Source organism: Molossus molossus, unplaced genomic scaffold, assembly GCF_014108415.1.
Source record: "Molossus molossus isolate mMolMol1 unplaced genomic scaffold, mMolMol1.p scaffold_m16_p_30, whole genome shotgun sequence".
Classification (NCBI taxonomy): Eukaryota; Metazoa; Chordata; class Mammalia; order Chiroptera; family Molossidae; genus Molossus; species Molossus molossus.
The window spans coordinates 1,444,539-1,465,201 of record NW_023425367.1 but is presented as its reverse complement, the minus strand read 5'-3'; the positions used below and the strand labels follow the sequence as shown (position 1 = coordinate 1,465,201).

The following is a 20,663-nucleotide window of genomic DNA, read 5'->3' as shown; positions in this document are numbered from 1 at the left end:
GGATGTTTTATTACCTGCGCAGGGACTGCAGCCAACCTACACAGAGGAGAACTGAAGCCCCGAGCTCAGGGGGAGGGTTGCTTATAGAGGGCAGGGGTCATTCAAGAGTTTAGCAGAGCAAGCAAGCTGCTTGTACAGAAGCGGGGGCAATTAGCAATAAGCAGGAGGGAACGAAGGTGGGAGGGAGCTGAGGCGAAAGGGAACTGGGTGAACTGGGTCAGCATACATCTATCCTGCTATTCATTCCATTATCCAAGTTTTAAAAACTAACAAATTCGAGACGGATATCAGCGGTCAGTCAGGTGCAATACACACTTGTTTAACAGTTACAGTTGTATGGGGTAAAGGGAGCTTCAGTTTCTCCCTATCAGTTTCTTTACACAGCATGCAGGACACTGGCCTTGGGGCCGTTTCTGTCCTCCCTTTTCCTGAAGGATGTTGCTTTTCAAATTCCCAGTGAAGGTCAAACTCTGGTTAATTTTTATGGGGCTAAAGCCCTCTATAACATTCCCCATTGTTCATCTTGCTGTCTCTGAGGTTGTTCATTAGGGCAGCTTAAAGACAAGTTGGATTCTAAGGACAGTGAGCTACAACAGTGGGCTGAGTGATAGACAGGCATAAGTAATAAAAGTAGAGGTCACTGTGGAGCAACCAAGCCCTGTGATTCCCAGATAGCTACACAGTGTTAAATTACTTGCAGCTACCTGCTGGATGTCAGTGTATTGAACACTACTGCCAGCTCTGGCGCTACTGTGTCTTCTCCCATGAGAATCTGCAAGATGGCCACCTTTCCAGAGAAGTTGGACCTGAATCTGGCTGTGGCTGTCCACAAGGAGATGTTCCTAATGATACAGGAGGAGCGATGTTTACAAAAGGCCCTGGTGGAGAAGGTGGGTGGGTGGTGGAGATAGGGCTTACAGATTTAGTCAAGTAGATTATGGAAGAGAGACAAAGACAAAAAGCACTCTGTACTACATCACAAAGTATACATCTTGAAATGGAGACATAGAGACTGTATGTGTTTATATTTTTTCTTCCAATTTTTCTACAGTTATCCTGACAAAGTTGAGCCCACAGAAGGGCTCATTGTTGGCTGATATGGGGTGTCAACAACCCTGCTTCTAGTCTTTACAGTATATGTGGGTTAAACATCCTTCAGGGTATCACGGAGGCTGAACAAGAGGTTTTCAAGCTGCTTTCAGATGATGAACGCCAGTGCATCAAGTTAAAGACAACATGCTTCCTATCAGCTTTGGCCTGCTATGACTGCCCAGAGGGCCTTATCTGCCTTTCCCACATCAGTGACCTGTGCAGTTGCTCAAGTAGCCAGCAGTACCTGCGGTGAGCATGGTGCCTATTAAGAGGACAAAGACAAGGTTACAGAGCAGAGCCAGATGTGCATTTTTTTGCCCCCTTTTTTTCCCAGATGTCAGTACACCTTGGATGAGCTACCCGCCATGCTGCATAAGCTGAAGATTTGTGCCAAGTCCTTTGACTCCTGGGCCAATAATAAAGTGCAAGTGGCACTGAAGGTAGAGAAGGGCCAGAAATGCAGTAAGTGATGAAAAATCAAGCACCAAGTTGTTTTTTTTGTTTCAGCATTCTCAGCCTCCTTTGTCCTGCTTTTGGTAGCATTGTCTACCTCTGGCAACTTTTACTCTGTCTCTAGGCTTTGAAGAGCTAAGGTCACTGGAATCGGCAGCTCGTGAGAAACAATTTTCTAATAGTGAGCTGCTTCATCACCTGAAGAACTGCCCGAATAAAGCAGAAACTTGTGACTCCCAAGTCCTGGGATTGGTCAGTGGTCAAGAGGCTAGGTATGTTAGAGAAAAGGGCAAAAAAGAATGGCATTATGTGAATATGGATAGACTATAAATAATGTGCATAGCAAAAGTTAGTAAGTAATATATGGCCATATTGGTGAACAAAAGTTATAGATAACCTAGTTAAACAATCATGGATTCAGGTTATGACAGTGGCAAAGACATGAAAAGAATATCAGATGAACTATAAATAATTGGAAATAGACCATTTCAAACATAAATCTACAGGCATAGCTCATTTTATTGTGCTTCATGGGTGTTGTGTTTTCTACATATTGAAGGCAAGACTGTCTACCACCACCAAGATTATGACTTGCTTTAATGTGAAACTGCATTATTTCTGAGGAATTCTTATAGTTCAGACTCCCAGCAGGAATAACAATAGCAATGAAGATGGGAAAGAAGAACTACAGTCCTACCATACTTTTTATGCAAATTTAATAAATGTGTTAGACATCAAGATTTCCAAATAATCCTTTCTTGGCTTTGTGAGTTAAAGTGAAATCTCGAATTTTACTTACTTACTGATTGTCAAATATATATGTCTACTTTTCTGGCTGAAAAATCAAGTGAATGATTATTTATATATACTGGTTTGTAAATTTCACATAAAAATAGAACAGGAGCTGTTAATTATGTCAAAGTAAGATTTCCTTGAATACAAAGAATTCTTTAATATACATATGAATATTTCATTCATCAGATATGAAAAAAAAACTAAAACTACTTTAAATCAGTTAATCAAGGCATTGTCCTTTTTCTTATTAGCAGAACCTGTGTACAACAACCCTCAGCCATAAGGACTGACATACAAATAGGTTTGTAGCTCAGACTAATGGCTATCCTCAAACATTTCACTGTTGTATTTACCCATTTCTTCCATCATTAAGTATACAGTAAGCATGTCTTCTATTGCTTCATCAACTCCGCTGTCCTAGAAAACATTAATAACTAAGAGCTTTTATACTACCCATTTTGTACCATTCCTTGTTTTTCAGTCAACTTACAGTGTCAAGGTTCATATTTGGATAAAATAATAAAGGTTATAAATACTGTCTTTTATGTTTTCTTTAGGCTTCTTCAGGGCTCTAAAATGTCAATTTTAGTTTCAAAATATATTTGGAACACATTCCTGAATTCACACACAATTAATTTTTTAAAAGTTTATTTTTAATGTTCAAAGCATAGCAAAATAACTTGTGCCTCCTTTTTTCCCCATTGACACCCTCCTCTCCTTTCCTATCTCCTCCTCTACTTCTTTCACAATTGTCTGTGTCCATTGGTTGTGCATACATGCCTATCAATTCTTTGATTAATTTCTTTCTGCCCTCCCACTCACTATTACTCTGAGGTTTGTCAGTGTGTTCCCTACTTACATGACTCTGGGTCTGTTCTGTTCATCAGTTTATTTTGTTCATTATATTCCACAAATAAGTGAGATTATGTGATTCTTGCCTTTCTCTGACTGGCTTGTTTTAATTAGCATAATACTCTCCAGGTCCCTCCATGTTGTCTCAGAGATTAAGAGATCTTTCTTTCAACTGCATAGAATTCCACTGTGTACATGTACCACAGTTTTTTTATCCACTCGTCTACTGATGGACACTTGGGCTGTTTCCAGATCATAGCTGTTGTAAATAGAGCTGCTATGAACATAAGGGTACATATACCCTTCCTGATTGGTATTTCAGGCTTTTTAGGATATATTCCTAGGAGTGAGATTACTGGGTCAAATGGCAGTTCCAGTTTAAATATTTTGAGGAAACACTATACTGGCTGTGTAGGAGGTCATATTTGCCAATGATACATCAGATAAAAAGGTGATATCAAAAATAAATAAATTACTCATACAGTTCAACAAAAGAAAATCCAATTAAAAAGTGGGCAGAGGCCCTGCCAGTTTGGCTCAGAGGTTAGAGTATTGACCGCGGTTCAGAGAAACCCAGGTTCAGTTCCCGCTCATAGCATGTACTTCGGTTGCAGTTTTGTCCCCAGCCCTGGTTGGGTCATTCTGGTGGCAGCCACTTGGTGTCCCTTTCATGTCAATGTTTCTCTCTCTCTCTCTCCCACTCTATATGAACAAAAAATGGAAAAATGTCCTTGGGTAAGGATTACAAAAAAAAAAGTGGGCCAAGGATCTTAATAGACACCTCTCCAAAAAGGACATACAAATGGCCAAGAGATATATGAAGAAATGCTCAACATCACTAATCAGAGATATGCAAATTAAAACAACTATGAGTATCAATCACCTCACACCTGCCAGAATGGTTATCAACAAATCATCACACAAGTGCAGCTGAGGGTGTGGAGAAAAGGGGACTCTAGCACACTGCTGGTGGGAATGCAAACTGGTGCAGCTACTATGGAAAACAATATGGTGTTTCCTCAAAAAATTAAAATCTTAATTTTTTTTTCTTTTTTTCCTCACCTGAGGATATTTTTTGTTCAGATAGAGTGGAATGGAGAGTGAGGAAGAGAGAGAGAGAGAAACATCGACATGAGAGGGACACACAACCCAATCAGAGCCAGGGACAAATGGTAACCAAGGTACGTGCCCCTAGCAAGAATTGAACCCGGGCCTCTCTGGACTTCAGGCCAATGCTCTAACTGCTGAGCCAAACTACGCAGGCTCCACATCTTTCTTTTGCTTTACCTTTCTTTTTCTCTTCTTTTTACCTTGGCATGACTTTTTTTTTAAATTATTTCCCTCTTCTTACTTTATTGTTTTTTTTCCTACTCTCTACTATTATTTTTTGCTCTCCTTTCCTTTCAAAATCTTTTTTTCTGCCCCATTTCTCTTCAGGTTTTGTTTTTATATTTTATTTTACTGTATTGTTATCTTTTTCTTTCTTTCTTTTTGTGTATATTCTTGTTCCCTGTCAGCACCTGTACAATAGCTTGCTTACACAATGAGGTTGTGGCTAAGCCTTACAGTTAGCCAGACTTAGAGGAAAGCCCACACACAGATGCAACACTCAAGATCCAATTACTGCAGGAGAGCACTGTAGGTGTAAAAACAAGATGGGAAATTTTATGGTATGTGTATTTTACTATGCTAAACTTTTGGAAGATAAATATTTATATAAATAACATGTTTGGAGGAGGAAAAAATGGCGGCGAAGTGAATGGAGGGACCCAGACCGTCTCCCAAGACCAAACTGGATTTACAACGAAAACAAAGGCAAACCGTCAGGAAAGGGCAGCTGAAGGACACCTTGGAGGACCACTTAACCAGAAACACCCACTCAGTCCTGGTAGGCTTGCGAGGACGGGAGAGGGGACCAAGAGCCCAGGGTCCGCAGCGGCCTGGGCAGGGGCCAGGGAACTAGATGGGAAGTTAACTCTACAGTCTTTCTTTCCACCGTGCACGGCCTAGAAACCCTGTTGCCGGCTAGGCTAGGCTCTCTGCGGAAGCCACACAGACTCGCAGACCCCAGGCAAATCGGTGGGACCGGGGAACGCGGTGGAGAGTTAACGCTACCGCCTCCCTCCCTGCCGTGCACGGCCTTGGAAACTCTGCAGCCGGCTAGGCTAGGCTAGGCTCTCCGCTGGAGCCGCCCAGACTCGCAGCCGGCTAGGCTAGGCTCTCTGCTGAAGCCACACAGACTCGCAGACCCCAGGCAAATCGGTGGGACCGGGGAACGCGGTGGAGAGTTAACGCTACCGCCTCCCTCCCTGCCGTGCACGGCCTTGGAAACTCTGCAGCCGGCTAGGCTAGGCTAGGCTCTCCGCTGGAGCCGCCCAGACTCGCAGCCGGCTAGGCTAGGCTCTCTGCTGAAGCCGCACAGACTCGCAGACCCCAGGCAACTCAGTGGGACCGGGGAACGTGGTGGAGAGTTAACTCTACCGCCTCCCTCCCTGCCATGCACGGCCTTGGAAACTCTGCAGCCGGCTAGGCTAGGCTCTCCGCTGGAGCCGCACAGACTCCTGGCCCCCAAGGAACTGGGCGGGACCAGGGAACTCGGAGGGACCGGGGAACTAGGCGGAAAATTAATTCTACTGCCTCCCCTCCTGCCGTGCAAGGCCCTGTAGCCGCTGAAGCCGCACAGACTCCTGGCCCCCAGGCAACTCGGTGGGACCGGGGAACGCGGCGGAAAATTAAGTCTACTGCCTCCCCCCCCCCTGCCGTGCACGGCCTGGAAACCCTGTAGCCGGCTAGGCTAGGCTCTCCGCTGAAGCCACACCGACTCCTGGCCCCCAGGCAACTCGGTGGGACCTGCAAACGTGGCGGAAAATTAATTCTACCACCTCCCTCCCCGCCGTGCACGGCCCTGCAAACTCTGCAGCCGCTGAAGCCCCACGGACTCACGGCCCCCAGGGAACTGGACGGGACCAGGGAACTTGGCTGGAAATTATTCCCACCACCTCCCTTGCCACCCTGCATGGGCCCTCCTAACGCTATAGCCTGCTAAACTCTCCGCTGGAGCCACACAGACTCCCGGAGAACAGGGGACTTGGCGGGATTAAAGTGGGTCCTCCCTGGTGCATCCAAACCCAGGAGAGGGAGCCACAAACAGCAAAACACGAACACCCACTGGGAAAACTTGGCAGACTCCAAAGCCCACTGTGATAACCAAAATGGTGAGAAACAGAAACAAAAGCAAAATGAAAGATCAAGAGACCTCTACAGAAGATGAAATAAATGAGGTGCAGTTAAGCAAGTTAACAGAACTAGAATTTAGAGCCATGATGTTGCGGAAGCTCAACAGCATGTGTAAGGACATGAGCAACATGAGTAAAGACATAGAAATGTTGAAAATAAACCATCTGGAAATGAAAAACCAACAGGAAGAAATGAAGAATGACATATCAGAAATGAAAAACACACTGGAAGGTCTAAAAAGCAGAGTAGGGGAAGCTGAGGACCGGATCAGTGAATTAGAAGACAGGCTAGAAGAAATCAACCAATCAGAAAACCAAAAGGAAAAAAAAGATTAAGAAACAAGAAGAGAGCTTAAGAGAATTGTGGGACAACTGGAAACGTAATAATATTCGTATCATAGGAGTCCCTGAAGAAGAAGAAAGTAAGCGAGGGCTAGAGAATATATTCAAAGAAATAGTGACAGAAAACTTCCCTAATTTGGTGAAGGAAGAAGGCATTCAAGTTCAAGAAGCTCAGAGAGCCCCAAGTAAGAAGAACCCAAACAGGCCCACACCAAGACACATAGTAATCAAACTGCCAAAAATTCAAGACAAAGAGAGAATCCTAAAAGCAGCAGGAGATAAGCAACAGGTTACCTACAAAGGAACCCCCATAAGGCTCTCAGCTGACTTCTCACAAGAAACATTACAGGCTCGAAGGGAATGGCATGAAGTAATCAAGGTCATGAAAAACAAGGATCTGAATCCAAGACTACTCTACCCAGCAAGGCTATCGTTCAAAATAGAAGGTCAAATAAAGAGCTTCCCAGACAAAATAAGGCTAAGGGAGTACATTAGCACCAAACCAGCACTGCAAGAAATGTTAAAAGGACTGCTGTAATTACCAGGAGAAATGGGAAGAAAAATAGAACCACACTAAACAAAAATGGCAATAAATAAGTACATATCAATAACCACCTTAAATGTAAATGGACTGAATGCTCCCATAAAAAGACACAGAGTAGCTGATTGGATAAGAAAGCAAGACTCATCTATATGCTGTTTACAAGAAACCCACCTCACAACAAAAGACTCACACAGATTGAAAGTGAAGGGATGAAAAAAAATCTTTCAAGCAAATGGAAAAGAAAAAAAAGCTGGGGTAGCAATACTGATATCTGATAAAATAGACTTCAGATTGAAGGCCATAACTAGAGACAAAGAAGCCCACTACATAATATTGAAAGGATCTATCCAACAGGAAGATATAACATTGATAAACATATATGCACCCAATATAGGAGCACCAAAATATATTAAAAATCTATTGGAGGACTTCAAAGGAGAAATCGATAGCAATACAATCATAACAGGGGACTTCAACACCCCGCTCACATCACTGGATAGATCCTCTAGACAAAAAATTAGCAAGGAAACAGAGACTCTAAATGAAGCACTAGACCAAATGGATTTAATAGATATCTACAGAGAACTACACCCCAAAACTACAGAATTCACATTCTTCTCAAGTGCACATGGAACATTCTCAAAGATAGACCACATGTTAGGGCACAAACTAAGTCTCTACAAGTTCAAGAAGATTGAAATTATAACAAGCATCTTCTCAGACCACAATGGTATGAAACTAGAAATCAATTGCAAGAAGAACATACAAAGACATTTTAACACATGGAAGCTAAATAGAATGTTATTAAACAATGAATGGGTCACCGAGGAAATCAAGGAAGAAATCAAAAACTTCCTGGAAACCAATGAAAATGAGGACACAACAATACAAAATCTATGGGATGCAGCAAAAGCAGTTCTGAGAGGGAAGTTTATAGCACTACAGGCCTACCTCAAAAAAGAAGAAAAATCTCTAATAGACTACCTAACCTCACAACTTAAAGAACTAGAGAGTAAACAAAAAGAAAACCCCAGAGCAAGCAGAAGAAAAGAAATAGTAAGGATCAGAGCAGAAATAAACGACATAGAGACCAAAAAAACAATCCAGAGGATCAATAAAACAAAGAGCTGGTTTTTTGAAAAGATAAACAAGATTGATGGACCCTTAGCTAGACTCACCAAGAAACAAAGAGAGAGAACCCAAATACATAAAATCAGAAATGAAACAGGAGAGATAACAACTGACCCTACAGAAATACAAAAGATCGTTAACAACTACTATGAAAAATTATACGGCAACAAATTCGAAAATCTAAGCGAAATGGACAAATTTTTAGAAACACATAGCTCTCCCAAAATTGGATCAGGAAGAGATTGAAAACTTGAACAGACCAATAACAACAGAGGAAATTGAAGATGTAATCAAGACTCTTCCAGCAAACAAAAGCCCAGGCCAGATGGCTTCACAGGGGAGTTTTACCGAACATTCAAAGAAGAACTAATACCCATTCTCCTCAAACTATTTCAAAAAATTCAAGAAGAAGGAAGACTGCCAAACTCGTTTTATGAAGCCAGCATAACTCTAATTCCAAGACCAGAAAAAGACACAAAAAAGAAAGAAAACTACAGGCCAATATCCCTGATTAACATAGATGCCAAAATCCTGAACAAAATACTAGCAAATTGAATCCAGCAATACACCAAAAATATTATCCACCATGACCAAGTGGGATTCATGCCAGGGATGCAAGGCTGGTACAATATTCGCAAATCCATAAATGTGATACACCACATAAATAAAACGAAGAATAAAAACCACATGATCATATCAATAGATGCTGAAAAAGCCTTTGACAAAATCCAGCATCCATTTCTGATAAAAACGCTCTGCAGTGTGGGAATTGAGGGATCATACCTAGACATAATAAAGGCCATATATGAAAGACCTACAGCCAACATCATACTCAATGGGCAAAAACTAAAAGCATTTCCCTTAAGAACAGGAACAAGGCAAGGATGCCCACTTTCGCCACTCCTATTTAACATAGTACTGGAAGTCTTAGCCACAGCAATCAGACAGGAAGAAAAAATAAAAGGGATCCAAATTGGAAAGGAGGAAGTGAAAGTGTCATTATTTGCAGATGACATGATACTGTACATAGAAAATCCCAAAGACTCCACCAAAAGCTTACTAGACTTAATAAATGAATTTAGCAAAGTAGCAGGATACAAAATTAACGTCAAGAAATCGATGGCATTCTTATACACCAATGATGAACTCACAGAAAGAGAAACTAGGCAAACAATCCCATTTACCATTGCGGCAAAAAAATTAAGATACCTAGGAATAAACTTAGCCAAAGAGATAAAGGACCTATTAGCAGAAAACTACAGATCTTTGAAAAATGAAATAGAACAAGATGTAAAAAAGTGGAAGAACATACCCTGTTCATGGATTGGGAGAATTAACATCATTAAAATGTCCATATTACCCAAAGCAATCTATAGATTCAACGCAATCCCCATCAAAATACCAACGGCATACTTCAAAGAATTAGAACAATTACTTCAAAAGTTCATGTGGAACCAAAAAAGGCCTCGAATAGCCACAGCAATCTTGAAAAGGAAGAACAAAGTTGGAGGGATCACAATACCAGATTTCAGGTTATACTACAAAGCCACCATAATCAAAACAGCCTGGTACTGGCACAAGAACAGGTATATAGACCAGTGGAACAGAATAGAGAACCCAGAAATGGACCCTAGGCAATATGCTCAATTAATATTTGACAAAGGTGGCAAGAGCATACAGTGGAGTAAGGACAGCCTCTTTAATAAATGGTGCTGGGAAAATTGGACAGCTACTTGCCGAAAAATGAAACTAGACCATCAACTTACACCCTACACCAAAATAAACTCAAAATGGATAAAAGACCTAAATGTAACCCATGAATCCATAAAAATCCTAGAGGAGACTGTGGGCAACAAAATCTCAGACATCATACGCAGCAGAATTTTTACTGACACATCACCTAAGGCAATAGAAACAAAGGAGAAAATGAACACATGGGACTACATCAAACTCAAAAGCTTCTGCACAGCGAAAGATACAATCATCAAAACGGAAAGGCTACCCACTGTATGGGAGAGCATAATTGCCAATGATATATCAGATAAGGGGTTAATTTCCAATACATATAGAGTGCTCACACAACTCCACAAAAGGAAGACAAAGAATCCAATTAAAAAATGGGCAGAGGAACTAAATAGACACCTCTCCAAACAGGACATACAAATGGCTAAGAGACATATGAAGAAATGTTCATCATCACTAATCATCAGAGAGATGCAAATCAAAACAACAATGAGGTATCACCTCACACCGGTCAGAATGGCCGCCATCAACAAATCATCAAACAACAAGTGTTGGCGAGGGTGTGGAGAAAAGGGGACTCTAGTACACTGTTGGTGGGAATGCAGACTGGTGCAGCCACTATGGAAAACAATATGGTGTCACCTCAAAAAATTAAAAATTGAACTTCCCATTTGACCCAGTGATCCCACTTCTAGGAATATACCCTAAGAAGCCTGAAACACCAATCAGAAAGAATATATGTACCCCCATCTTTGTAGCAGCACTCTTTACAATCGCTAAGATCTGGAAACAGCCCAAGTGCCCATCAGTAGACGAATGGATTAAAAAGCTGTGGTACATATACACAATGGAGTACTACGCAGCGGTAAGAAAGAAAGATCTCTTGTCCTTTGAGACTACATGGAGGGACCTGGAAAGTATCATCCTGAGTGAAACAAGCCAAGCAGAGAAAGACAAATTTCATATGATCTCACTGATTTCTGGAATATAATGAACATAACAGTTTGAGGACAATCCCCTAAGGAGTGGGGAGCTGAGAGAGGGATGAACAACAGAATTTATATGCATATAGGCATGAACAGTGGACATGGACAACAATCGGGGGAAGGGGCGGGGAGGGAAGGGGGAGGGGGGAACCACTGGGGGAAAAAAGGAGAATCATTTGTAACAAAAATTAATCAATAATAAAAAAAAAAAGTAGCAATTACAAATGAAAAAAATAAAATAAATAACATGTTTGTATATGAAATTATGCATGTACTCACTCCTAGAATTGAGATTTTAGGACAGGGCTGTAAATCATATTCTGAATAGATTTTCACTGAAGTCTCCATATTCTGATTAGATTTCCACTGAAGACTCCAGTTTGCTGGCTTATACAGTATAAGTCTATAAATATATTGAAAAATATTTATCATTTTTAAATAGCAATAAAACCCATATATTTTTGAAACACATGAGACTTAAGATACATTTTTGTATTTCCTCATTTTATTGCCTTTCAGACACTTAAAATTCTTTAAAAGGCAGAGAGTTTACTTGTAAAGTGAAAATACAAATTTATAACAATGCAATAAAGTTTAGTACATTTTTAGGCAAATTCAACTTAGGCTATTTTTCAATATTCTATAGTGGGCAGAAAAATAGCTGAACTTCTTTAGGTAAGACAATAAAATATATAAACAACCTAGTTGAATGAAAATTTTATTGCTTTTAAGAAATGATACAGTTAGTTGTGCATGGATGTAGTTTTAATTTGAATGATATTCAATAGCATATAGTCTGGAACAACATAAAGTTACAACATGAACCGCCCTTTAGTAGATTTAGACTCCCAAACACCTTTTCAATGTTCATGACTTAAGTTATGAAAGTTATCAGTCTCTATCACCAGGGTTTTGTATAAAAATTAAATTCAGTGTTCTAGACTCTCTTAATATTTTCCTTAAATAAATAATAGTAATGATAATAATGTTCCAAGTATAAACCAACTTATTACAAGGTACCTTATGTATATTTAAAAATAAAACAGTTGCCCTGGCCAATTTTTCCCAGTGGTTAGAGCATTGGCTTGTAGACAGAGTCCTGTAGGGTTCGGTTCCTGCTAAGGGCACATACCACGGTTGTAGTTTGTCCCCGGCCCTGGGTGGGATTGTGTGGGTGGCAACCAGTTGATGTGTCTCTCTCATATTGATGTTTCTCTCTCTCTCTTCCACTCTTTTTCCCTCCTGCTCTGTCTGAAGATGAATGCAAAAAAGTCCTCGGGTGAGGATAAAAGAACAGGTAAAATAGTTTATCAGTTACATTAAAACTAATAACAAATATATTGTTTTAGTCTCTCAACTGTGTTATATAAATCAGAAATATTTTCATATATGATAATGTCCCTTCTTTACAAAAATAGTTGTATTTTAAGAAGTATTCACAAGACTGAGACAAAAATACTGTGTACATACACAATGTGTGGGACCAGACTGCTCACCATTAGTCCTACAAGGCAGCATCACTGGGATTTAACTGTTCTACAGAGGAACCAAGCATAATCTGAAGCTCATTTGTTAATTAAACCAAATGTAGTAATTCCTTGCTTTTTGGATTGAAGGCTTCTAGGTCTTTGGGGCAAGAGAAGAGACTTGGTGAAACCTGCTTATAAAACTCTACTCTTGCAACTGTGACAATTTCTATATTTGGACAATTGTAGTGAAATGTGTGGATGACATTACCATTTTTTAAAGCACATTTGAAAGCAATAACCAGTTTCATGGTCTACAATATAAACAAAGAAAGTGGTTTAAACTTCTTGAAAAATTTGAAGTGCCCCCCCCCAAAATTTAATTACCATCTAAACTAGAATAGTCTAGAGCAGTAACAACATTTACTTCCACTTTCAGCTGCCTGCCAATTTTTTTCCCTATACCTACTCTTTATTTATTTATTTTCCTAATTGATTTTAGAGAAAGAAGAAGGGAGAGGGAGAGAGAGATAGAAACATCGATGAGAGAGAACAATGATTGGCAGCCTCCTGCATACCCCCACTAGGGATCAGGCCCAAAACATAGGCATGTGCCCTGACCAGGAATCAAACCGGTGACCTCTTGGTGCATGGGTCAATGCTCAACCACTGAGCCACACTGACCAAGCTATACTCACTTATTGATCAACCTCTTTTTAAGGTTAGGGAAAGTACTTTTAGTGACAGTGACCCTAGACTAATGTGGTTTGAAGAGAACATTTAGAGAAAAGACCGGGTGACTTTTCAAAGCTAGGAGGAACATCTTAACGAAACTCCAGAATGTTCACTGGATTGATTTCACTGCCAGTAGAAAGAAGACCTATTCACTCAATTCAGAGCACAATTCAGTATGTCCCACTGAGTGAAATCTGTACCCCAACCTAAGAGAATTGATTACAAACGTTTTTTATCTCTTTTCTTCCCCAAAACAGACCATTTTAAACAAATAAGGATGTTTCTTCTTTTCTTTAACATCTCTGCCCCTATCCCTCATCTCTTTGGGGATTTTTACTTTTGAAAAGCAAATTGATATACTCCTTATATTGACCCTGCAACACAGCCTGAAGATAATGCTATTTATTAAGCACCTTTGCTAATACACAGCAGAGCACAAGTACCTTGATAAGTAAACCCCTACTGAGTGGTCACCAGGGCACAGTGGCTCACCTATGGGGCAAAACTGAACCTAACCAAATCTGGTGATAGCACAGATCCTAGGAATCAATAATAATTTTTTAATGCTATATGAGAAGGGAGATTATCAAAAAGTGTTTTGATTTTTTTTTTTTGAGAGAGAGAGAAACATTGAGAAACATTGATCAGCTGCCTCCTTCATGCCCCCTACTGGGAATTGAGCCCACAATCTGGGCATGTGCTCTGATCAGGAATCGAATTGGGACCTCTCCATTCGTGGGATGACGCTCCATCTACTGAGCCACAGCAGCCAGGCTCAAAGCACCCCTTTAATGGAATGTTGACAAGCTTCTAAAGCTCTTTCCCAGAGATAAACTACTTAAGTATATAAGAGTCCAATTCTTCTGAGAATTCCAGTGAATGACAACTTCAGTGCTTTGGGGTCTAGACCATTCTTTGCCTTGGTAGTGTTTTGATAATGACATGTTATACTATGCTAAGACTCTGATCCCCACTGTATATCATTAATCTTTACCAGGTTCATGGAGACTTAGAACTTATTCATTTACCCTCATCTACTTAAAAATGTATTTACATCCCTGGCAGGTTTGGCTCAGTGGTTAGGGCGTTGGCCTGCAGTCCAGAGAGACCTGAGTTTGGTTTCCGCTGATGGCGCGTGGCTCGGTTACAGTTTTGTTCTCGGTTGGTCGTGTGGGTGGCAACTACTTGATGTGTCCCTTTCACATCCATGTTTCTCTTGCTCTTCCTCTCTCTCCTTCCTACTCTACCTGAACAAAAAATGGAAAAATATCCTTGGGTGAGGATTAAAAATAAATGTATTTACATCCTAGTCAGATATTTTTCAACAATATGATATACGTACTTAGCCCTGAGAAGCAAACACTTGGATGTTATAACATGGTAATAAGGGACTATCTGAAAATTCAAATTCAAACACATCACTGTAATCCTTATGTTCATCATTTTGGTCCTCTGATCTTGAGGGGTTTGCCAAAACATAATATCCTGTTTCATTATCTGGTTCTAATTTATGGGTAAAAGAGAGAAAGAAGTCATTACACTCTCATCAATTTAACAATTCTAAATAAAAAAGGTTATTTCCTAATGAACCCTGTTTACCCTGTCCCTACCCTTCTTCACCTCAAACCAGCAAGGAATGTTCTACTCATTCCCTTCCCTTTACTGAAACAAACTAGGTTGCTCACCACACACAGAGCTTCCATAGAACTTTGGGCAATTAAACCCATCATCACTCTGACCCTGTAGGTTATTTAAATAATCTGCAGAGAAAAAAATAATATGATGTTACTGGAAGTAATAAAAAAATTCCAGTGAGGTTGTAGGATACCTGGTCAAATATACAAAAATTTGGGAATAAACTTAACCAAGGGGACAAAAGACTCATAGACTACAAACTACAAATTTGATAAAAAACAAACAAAAAAACAAGGTATATACAAATGGAAAAATATTCCACATTCATGGATCAGAAGACAATATGGTTAAAATGTCTATTATATCCCCCCCAAAAATCTACAGAGTCAATGTTACGCTATCAAAACCCAAAGACACTTTTATTTTTCAAAAATAGAAAAATTGGTCCTAAAATTAATAAGAAATCTCAAGGTGTCCAAAATAACCAAAATACTCTTGAAAAAGAACAAAGTTAGTGGACTCAAACTTCTTGATTTCAAGACATAAAACAATAGTAATTGAGACAGTAGAGCACTGGCATAAAGACAGACATAGACAAAAGGGACAGAATAGAGGGCTATGTATACTGTTTGATAATCTTTGACAAGGTGCTATGGTAACACAATATGGAAAGAACAGTCTGAGCCACAAATGGTGAGGGAAAGCTGAATAAGCAAGAGCATAAAGTTGAATTCATTTACACTATATGCAAAAATGAACCCAAAATATATTAAAGAGCTGAAACATAAATATGTTACGTCATCCAAAAAGACCAAGAAACAGTTGTAAAAGAAAAGGGGGGGAGGTGAAAAGAAAAGCATGGTGTCAAGAAAGTCAATCAGTCTGGTCAGTGTGGCTCAGTAGTTGAGCATCATCCCTTGGACCGAGAGGTCCCGGTATGATTCCTGGTCAGGGCACATGCCTGGGTTGGGAGCTTCTAGGCAGTTAGTTGATCAATGTTTCTCTCTCATTGATCTCTCTCTCTCTCTCTCTCTCTCTCTCTCTCTCTCTCTAAAAAATTAATAAAAACATATGTAAAAAAAAAAGAAAGTCAAAATAAAATTAGGGAATATTTAAAAAACATGGTCATAGTGTCAAATGAAAAGAAGCAATGTAAGGACATTTTATTCTATCTGTTGAGGGACATGTGATTCAAAATGTTGCTTAAATGGAATATGATTCCTAAAATTTTGTAAAAATTTTGTTGGTGGAACTTAAAAGCTGAAGCAATTTATTTATTTTTATTTATTTATTTATTATTTATTTATTTATTTATTTATTTTATTTTTATTTTATTTTTATTTTTTTTATCCTCACCCGAGCACATTCTTCCATTTTTTGTTCAGATACAGTGGGAGGGAGAGAGAGGAAGAGAGAGAGAGAGAAACATCGATGTGAAGGGACACATCGAGTGGCTGCCACCCACACAACCAACCAGGGCTGGGGACAAACTGCAACGGAAGTACATGCCCTTAGCGGGAACCGAACCCAGGTCTCTCTGGACCGCAGGCCGACGCTCCAACCACTGAGCCAAACCGGCCAGGACTAAAAGGTGAAGCAATTTATGTTAACAACAATTAACAAAAACTATGTGAATTAAATTAAAGCCAATTTTAGTTAACAAAAACAAAAAACGGGAAAGGCTTTAGAAAATTCCACTTAGCAGTGATTTCTTAGGCATGACACCTACAGCATAGGCAACAAAAAATAAAAACACAAAAATATGACTACATCACTTCAAAATGTCTGCACATTAAAGGAAACAACAAAGAGAAAAGGCAACCTACTGAATAAAAAATATTTACAAACCACTTATCTGATATAGGGATTAACACTCAGAACACATAAGAAACTTCTACAACTCATCAACAAAAATTACTCAATTAGAAATGGACAAAGAACTTGAATAAGCAATTTTCCAGTGAAGATTTATGAATGCCCTATAAGCACAAGAAAAGATATTTAATGTCATTAATCACGAGGCAAATGCAAATCAAAACTACAGTGAGACATCCCCTTACATCCATTACTATGATCACTGTGAATTAAAACAGAAAACAGTGTTAGCAATCATCTAGAGAAATTTGAAATTTTATGCACTACTGATGCAAATGTAAAACAGTACAGCCAACCCTGGCCAGCGTGGCTCAGTTGGTTGTAGTGTGAAGAACAGATGATAGGGCAATAAAAAATAAATAAAATAAAAAATACAGCTAAAGTACAGTGAGAACTTGTAGTTACAATTCTCCGCTCACTGACCCTTAGAAACCAGGAACCTTGAAAGAAGAAGCAACCTTCAATCTTGTCAATCTCCTGCAAGAATAACTGCCCCATTGTGAGACTAAGGTCATTTACTCCCTAAGCAAGAATGCTAACCGCAGTTACCTCCTTCTGTATGTGCTTGCTTGCCAGGATCCGTCAAGCTAACTATATAAGCAGCCCTCTCCTGAGCTTGGGGCTACTCTCTCCTCTGTGTAGGATGAGACAGTTACCATGCAGATAATAAAGCTCTCTCAATTTGAACCCAATTCAGAGTCTGAGTCTGGTCTGTCTTGTTGGTGTACAACAGGAGCATCATCCTATGAATGGGAAGGTGGCAGGTTTAATTTCCCAGTGGGACCTCATACCTTAGTTCAGGTTTGATCCCTGCATGTGGGACAGGCTGCTGCTGAGGTATTTCTCTCGCATCATTGTTTCCCTGCCGCTTCCTCCCTGTGTCCCTCCTCCTGACCCTCTCTACCAAAATGAATTTTAAAAAGAAAAACAGTATAGCCACTTTGGGAAAAGTGTAGAGTTTCCTCGGAAAATTTAAAATAGAATTAACATATGTTTCAGCAATTTTATTTCTGGGTATGCACAAAAAAGAACATAAAGTGGGGCCTCATATTCACATCCAAGTTCATTACAAGACTATTCACGATAGTTAAGAGTTGTAAACAATCCAAATTTCCATCCTGAATGAATGAATAAACAAAATATGGCATATACATACAATGAAATATTATTCAGCCTTAAAAAAGAAACTCTTTTATGTGGTAAAACATGGATAAACTTTGAAAACATTATGCTCAGTGAAATAAGCTAATCACAAAAGGCCACATTGTGTAAGATTCCACTCATATAAGTCATCTAAAGCAATAAAAAATGATAAAAATAGAAAGGAGAATGCTGCTTCCCAGATAATGTGGGGGAACGGGAAGTAAAATTAATGTTTAATGGGCATAAATTTTCCCTTTCACTAGATGAAGTAGTCCCAGAGTTTAGCTACACAACACTGTGAATATTTTTAACAGTACTTAGCTGTATGCTTGAAAATGTTTAAGAGGAAAATTTTAATGTTGAATGTTTGTAAAACTCTATTTAAAAACTCAATTGGCAAAATGAAAAGCACTTCCCTTAACAACAGGAATAAGACAGGGATGCCCACTCTCGTCTCTCTTATTCAACAAAGTACTAGATATTTTAGCTACAGTGATCAGACAAGAAAAAATAAAAGTCATCTAAATGGAAAAGAGGAAGTGAAACTCATTATTCACAATTAACATGATATGTACATAGAAAAACCTAAGTATTCCACCAAAAATATACTAGATTTAATAAATTAATTTAGTAAAGTAGCAGGATACAAAATCAACATCCAGAAATCGTTGGCATTTTTATACTCCAATAATAAACTCACTAAAAAAAACAACACCATTTAGCATTGCAACAAATAAAGATAACTAGAAATAAACTTAACCAAAAAGGAAAAAGTCATGTTTTCAGAAAACAACTGGACATTGAAAAAAAAGATACAGAGGAAGATATTAAAATGTGGAAGCATATACCTTGTTCATGGATTAGAAGAATCAACATCTAAAATGTTCATTCTAATCAAAGCAATCTATATATTCAATGCAATCCCCAAAATACCAATAACATATTTCACAGAACTAAAACAAATACTCCAAAAGTCCGTATGGAACAAAAAAGGACCCCGAATAGCCATAGCAATATTGAAAACGAAGAACAAAGTTGGAAGGATCACAATATTAAATATCAGGTTATACTAAAAAGCCCTAATAATGAAAACAGACTGTTTCTGACACAAGAATAGGCATACAGATCAATAGAACAGAACAGAGAACCCAGAAATTGACCCAGGACATAATGTTCAATTAATATTTGTCATAGGTGGCAAAAGCATACAATGAAGTAAAGACAGTCTCTTTAATAAATGTTGGGTCCTGGCTGGTTTGGCTCAGCAGTTAGAGCATAGGCCCATGGACCAAAAAGTCCAGAGTTTGATTCCTGCCAAGGGCATGTACCTCATTTGTGATTCACTCCCAGCCCTGGTTGGGTTTATGTGAGTGGAAACCAATCAAGGTGTCTCTCATGTCATTGATTCTCTCTCTCTCTCTCTCTCTCTCTCTCTCTTTCTCTCCCCACCCCTCCCCCCCTCTGTCCCTTCTCCTCTGTCTGAATATAAATGTAAAATATCCTCAAGTGAGGATAAAAAAAATGGTTTTGGGAAAATTGGACAGCTAAATGCAAAAAAAATGAAGTTAGACTACCAACTTACACCATACCCAAGAATAAACTCAAAATGAATAAAAAACTTGAATGTCTCTTGTGAAAGCATAAAAATACTAGAAGAAAATGTAGTCAGACATTGTAGGTCGCAGAATTTTCATGGATGTATTGCTTAGTAGTAGAGAAACAAAAGAAAAAACTAATACATGAGGCTACATCAAAGCAAAAGTTTGTGCACAGCAAACAAAACCAACATTAAAATGAAAAGGAAATCCACTATATAGGAGAATATAATTGCCAGTGACACAATGGATATAGTATTAGTATCCAAAATATGTAGAGTACTCATACAACTCAACAAAAGGAACGCAAACAATTCAGTTGAAAAATAGTCAGAGGACCTGCATAGACACTTGTTCAAATAGGATCTCAAAATGGCCAGGAGATCCCTGGCTGGTTTGGCTCAGTGGTTGGAGCGTCAGCCTGTGGATCAGAGTCCCAGGTTTGGTTTCCGCTAGGGGCATGTACCAAAAAAAATAAATAAATAGCCAGGAGACATATGAAAAATGGTCGTCACTAATCATCAGAGAGATGCAAATTAAAACAATGAGGTATCACCTCACACCTGCCAGAATGGCTGCCATCAACAAATCATCAAACAAGAAGTGCTGGCAAGAGTATGGAGAAAAGGGGACTCTAGCATACTCCTGGTGGGAATGCAGACTCGTGCAGCCACCATGAAAACAATATGGTGTTACCTCAAAAAATAAAAAAATGAACTGCCATTTGACCCAGTGATCCACTTCTCGGAATATACCCTAAGAAGCCTAAAAACCAATCAGAAAGAATATATGTATCCCTATATTCACAACAACACCATTTACAATAAATAAAATCTGGGAACTGCCCAAGAGTCCATCAGTAGATGAGTAAATAAAAAAGCTGGAGTACACATGGGATTTATCAAAATAATTATATCAAAATGTAAGTCACACTAAAAATGACCTTGCTACTGAGAATTTTCAAAATGTGTCTCTTTGTAATACTTTGAATGTTAAAGATATTAATTGGGAATAATTCACTATCATTTTTTACTAATACA

The 20,663-nt window shown here is 39.1% G+C and overlaps 1 protein-coding gene and 1 pseudogene across 1 annotated transcript in view; one reads left to right on the top strand and one right to left on the bottom strand.

Moving 5' to 3' along the window:
- LOC118643102 (lysine-specific demethylase 5D-like) overlaps window positions 1-4,764 on the top strand; it is a 36,711-nt gene extending 31,947 nt beyond the window's left edge. The window contains 6 exon segments of the mRNA XM_036280996.1: window positions 701-768; window positions 770-890; window positions 1,160-1,341; window positions 1,427-1,554; window positions 1,670-1,817; window positions 4,710-4,764. Of these exon segments, the coding sequence (XP_036136889.1) occupies window positions 701-768; window positions 770-890; window positions 1,160-1,341; window positions 1,427-1,554; window positions 1,670-1,817; window positions 4,710-4,764 (702 nt within the window).
- Window positions 4,765-12,678: 7,914 nt separating this feature from the next.
- On the bottom strand, window positions 12,679-18,806 carry LOC118643100 (annotated as a pseudogene).
- Window positions 18,807-20,663: the final 1,857 nt, after the last annotated feature.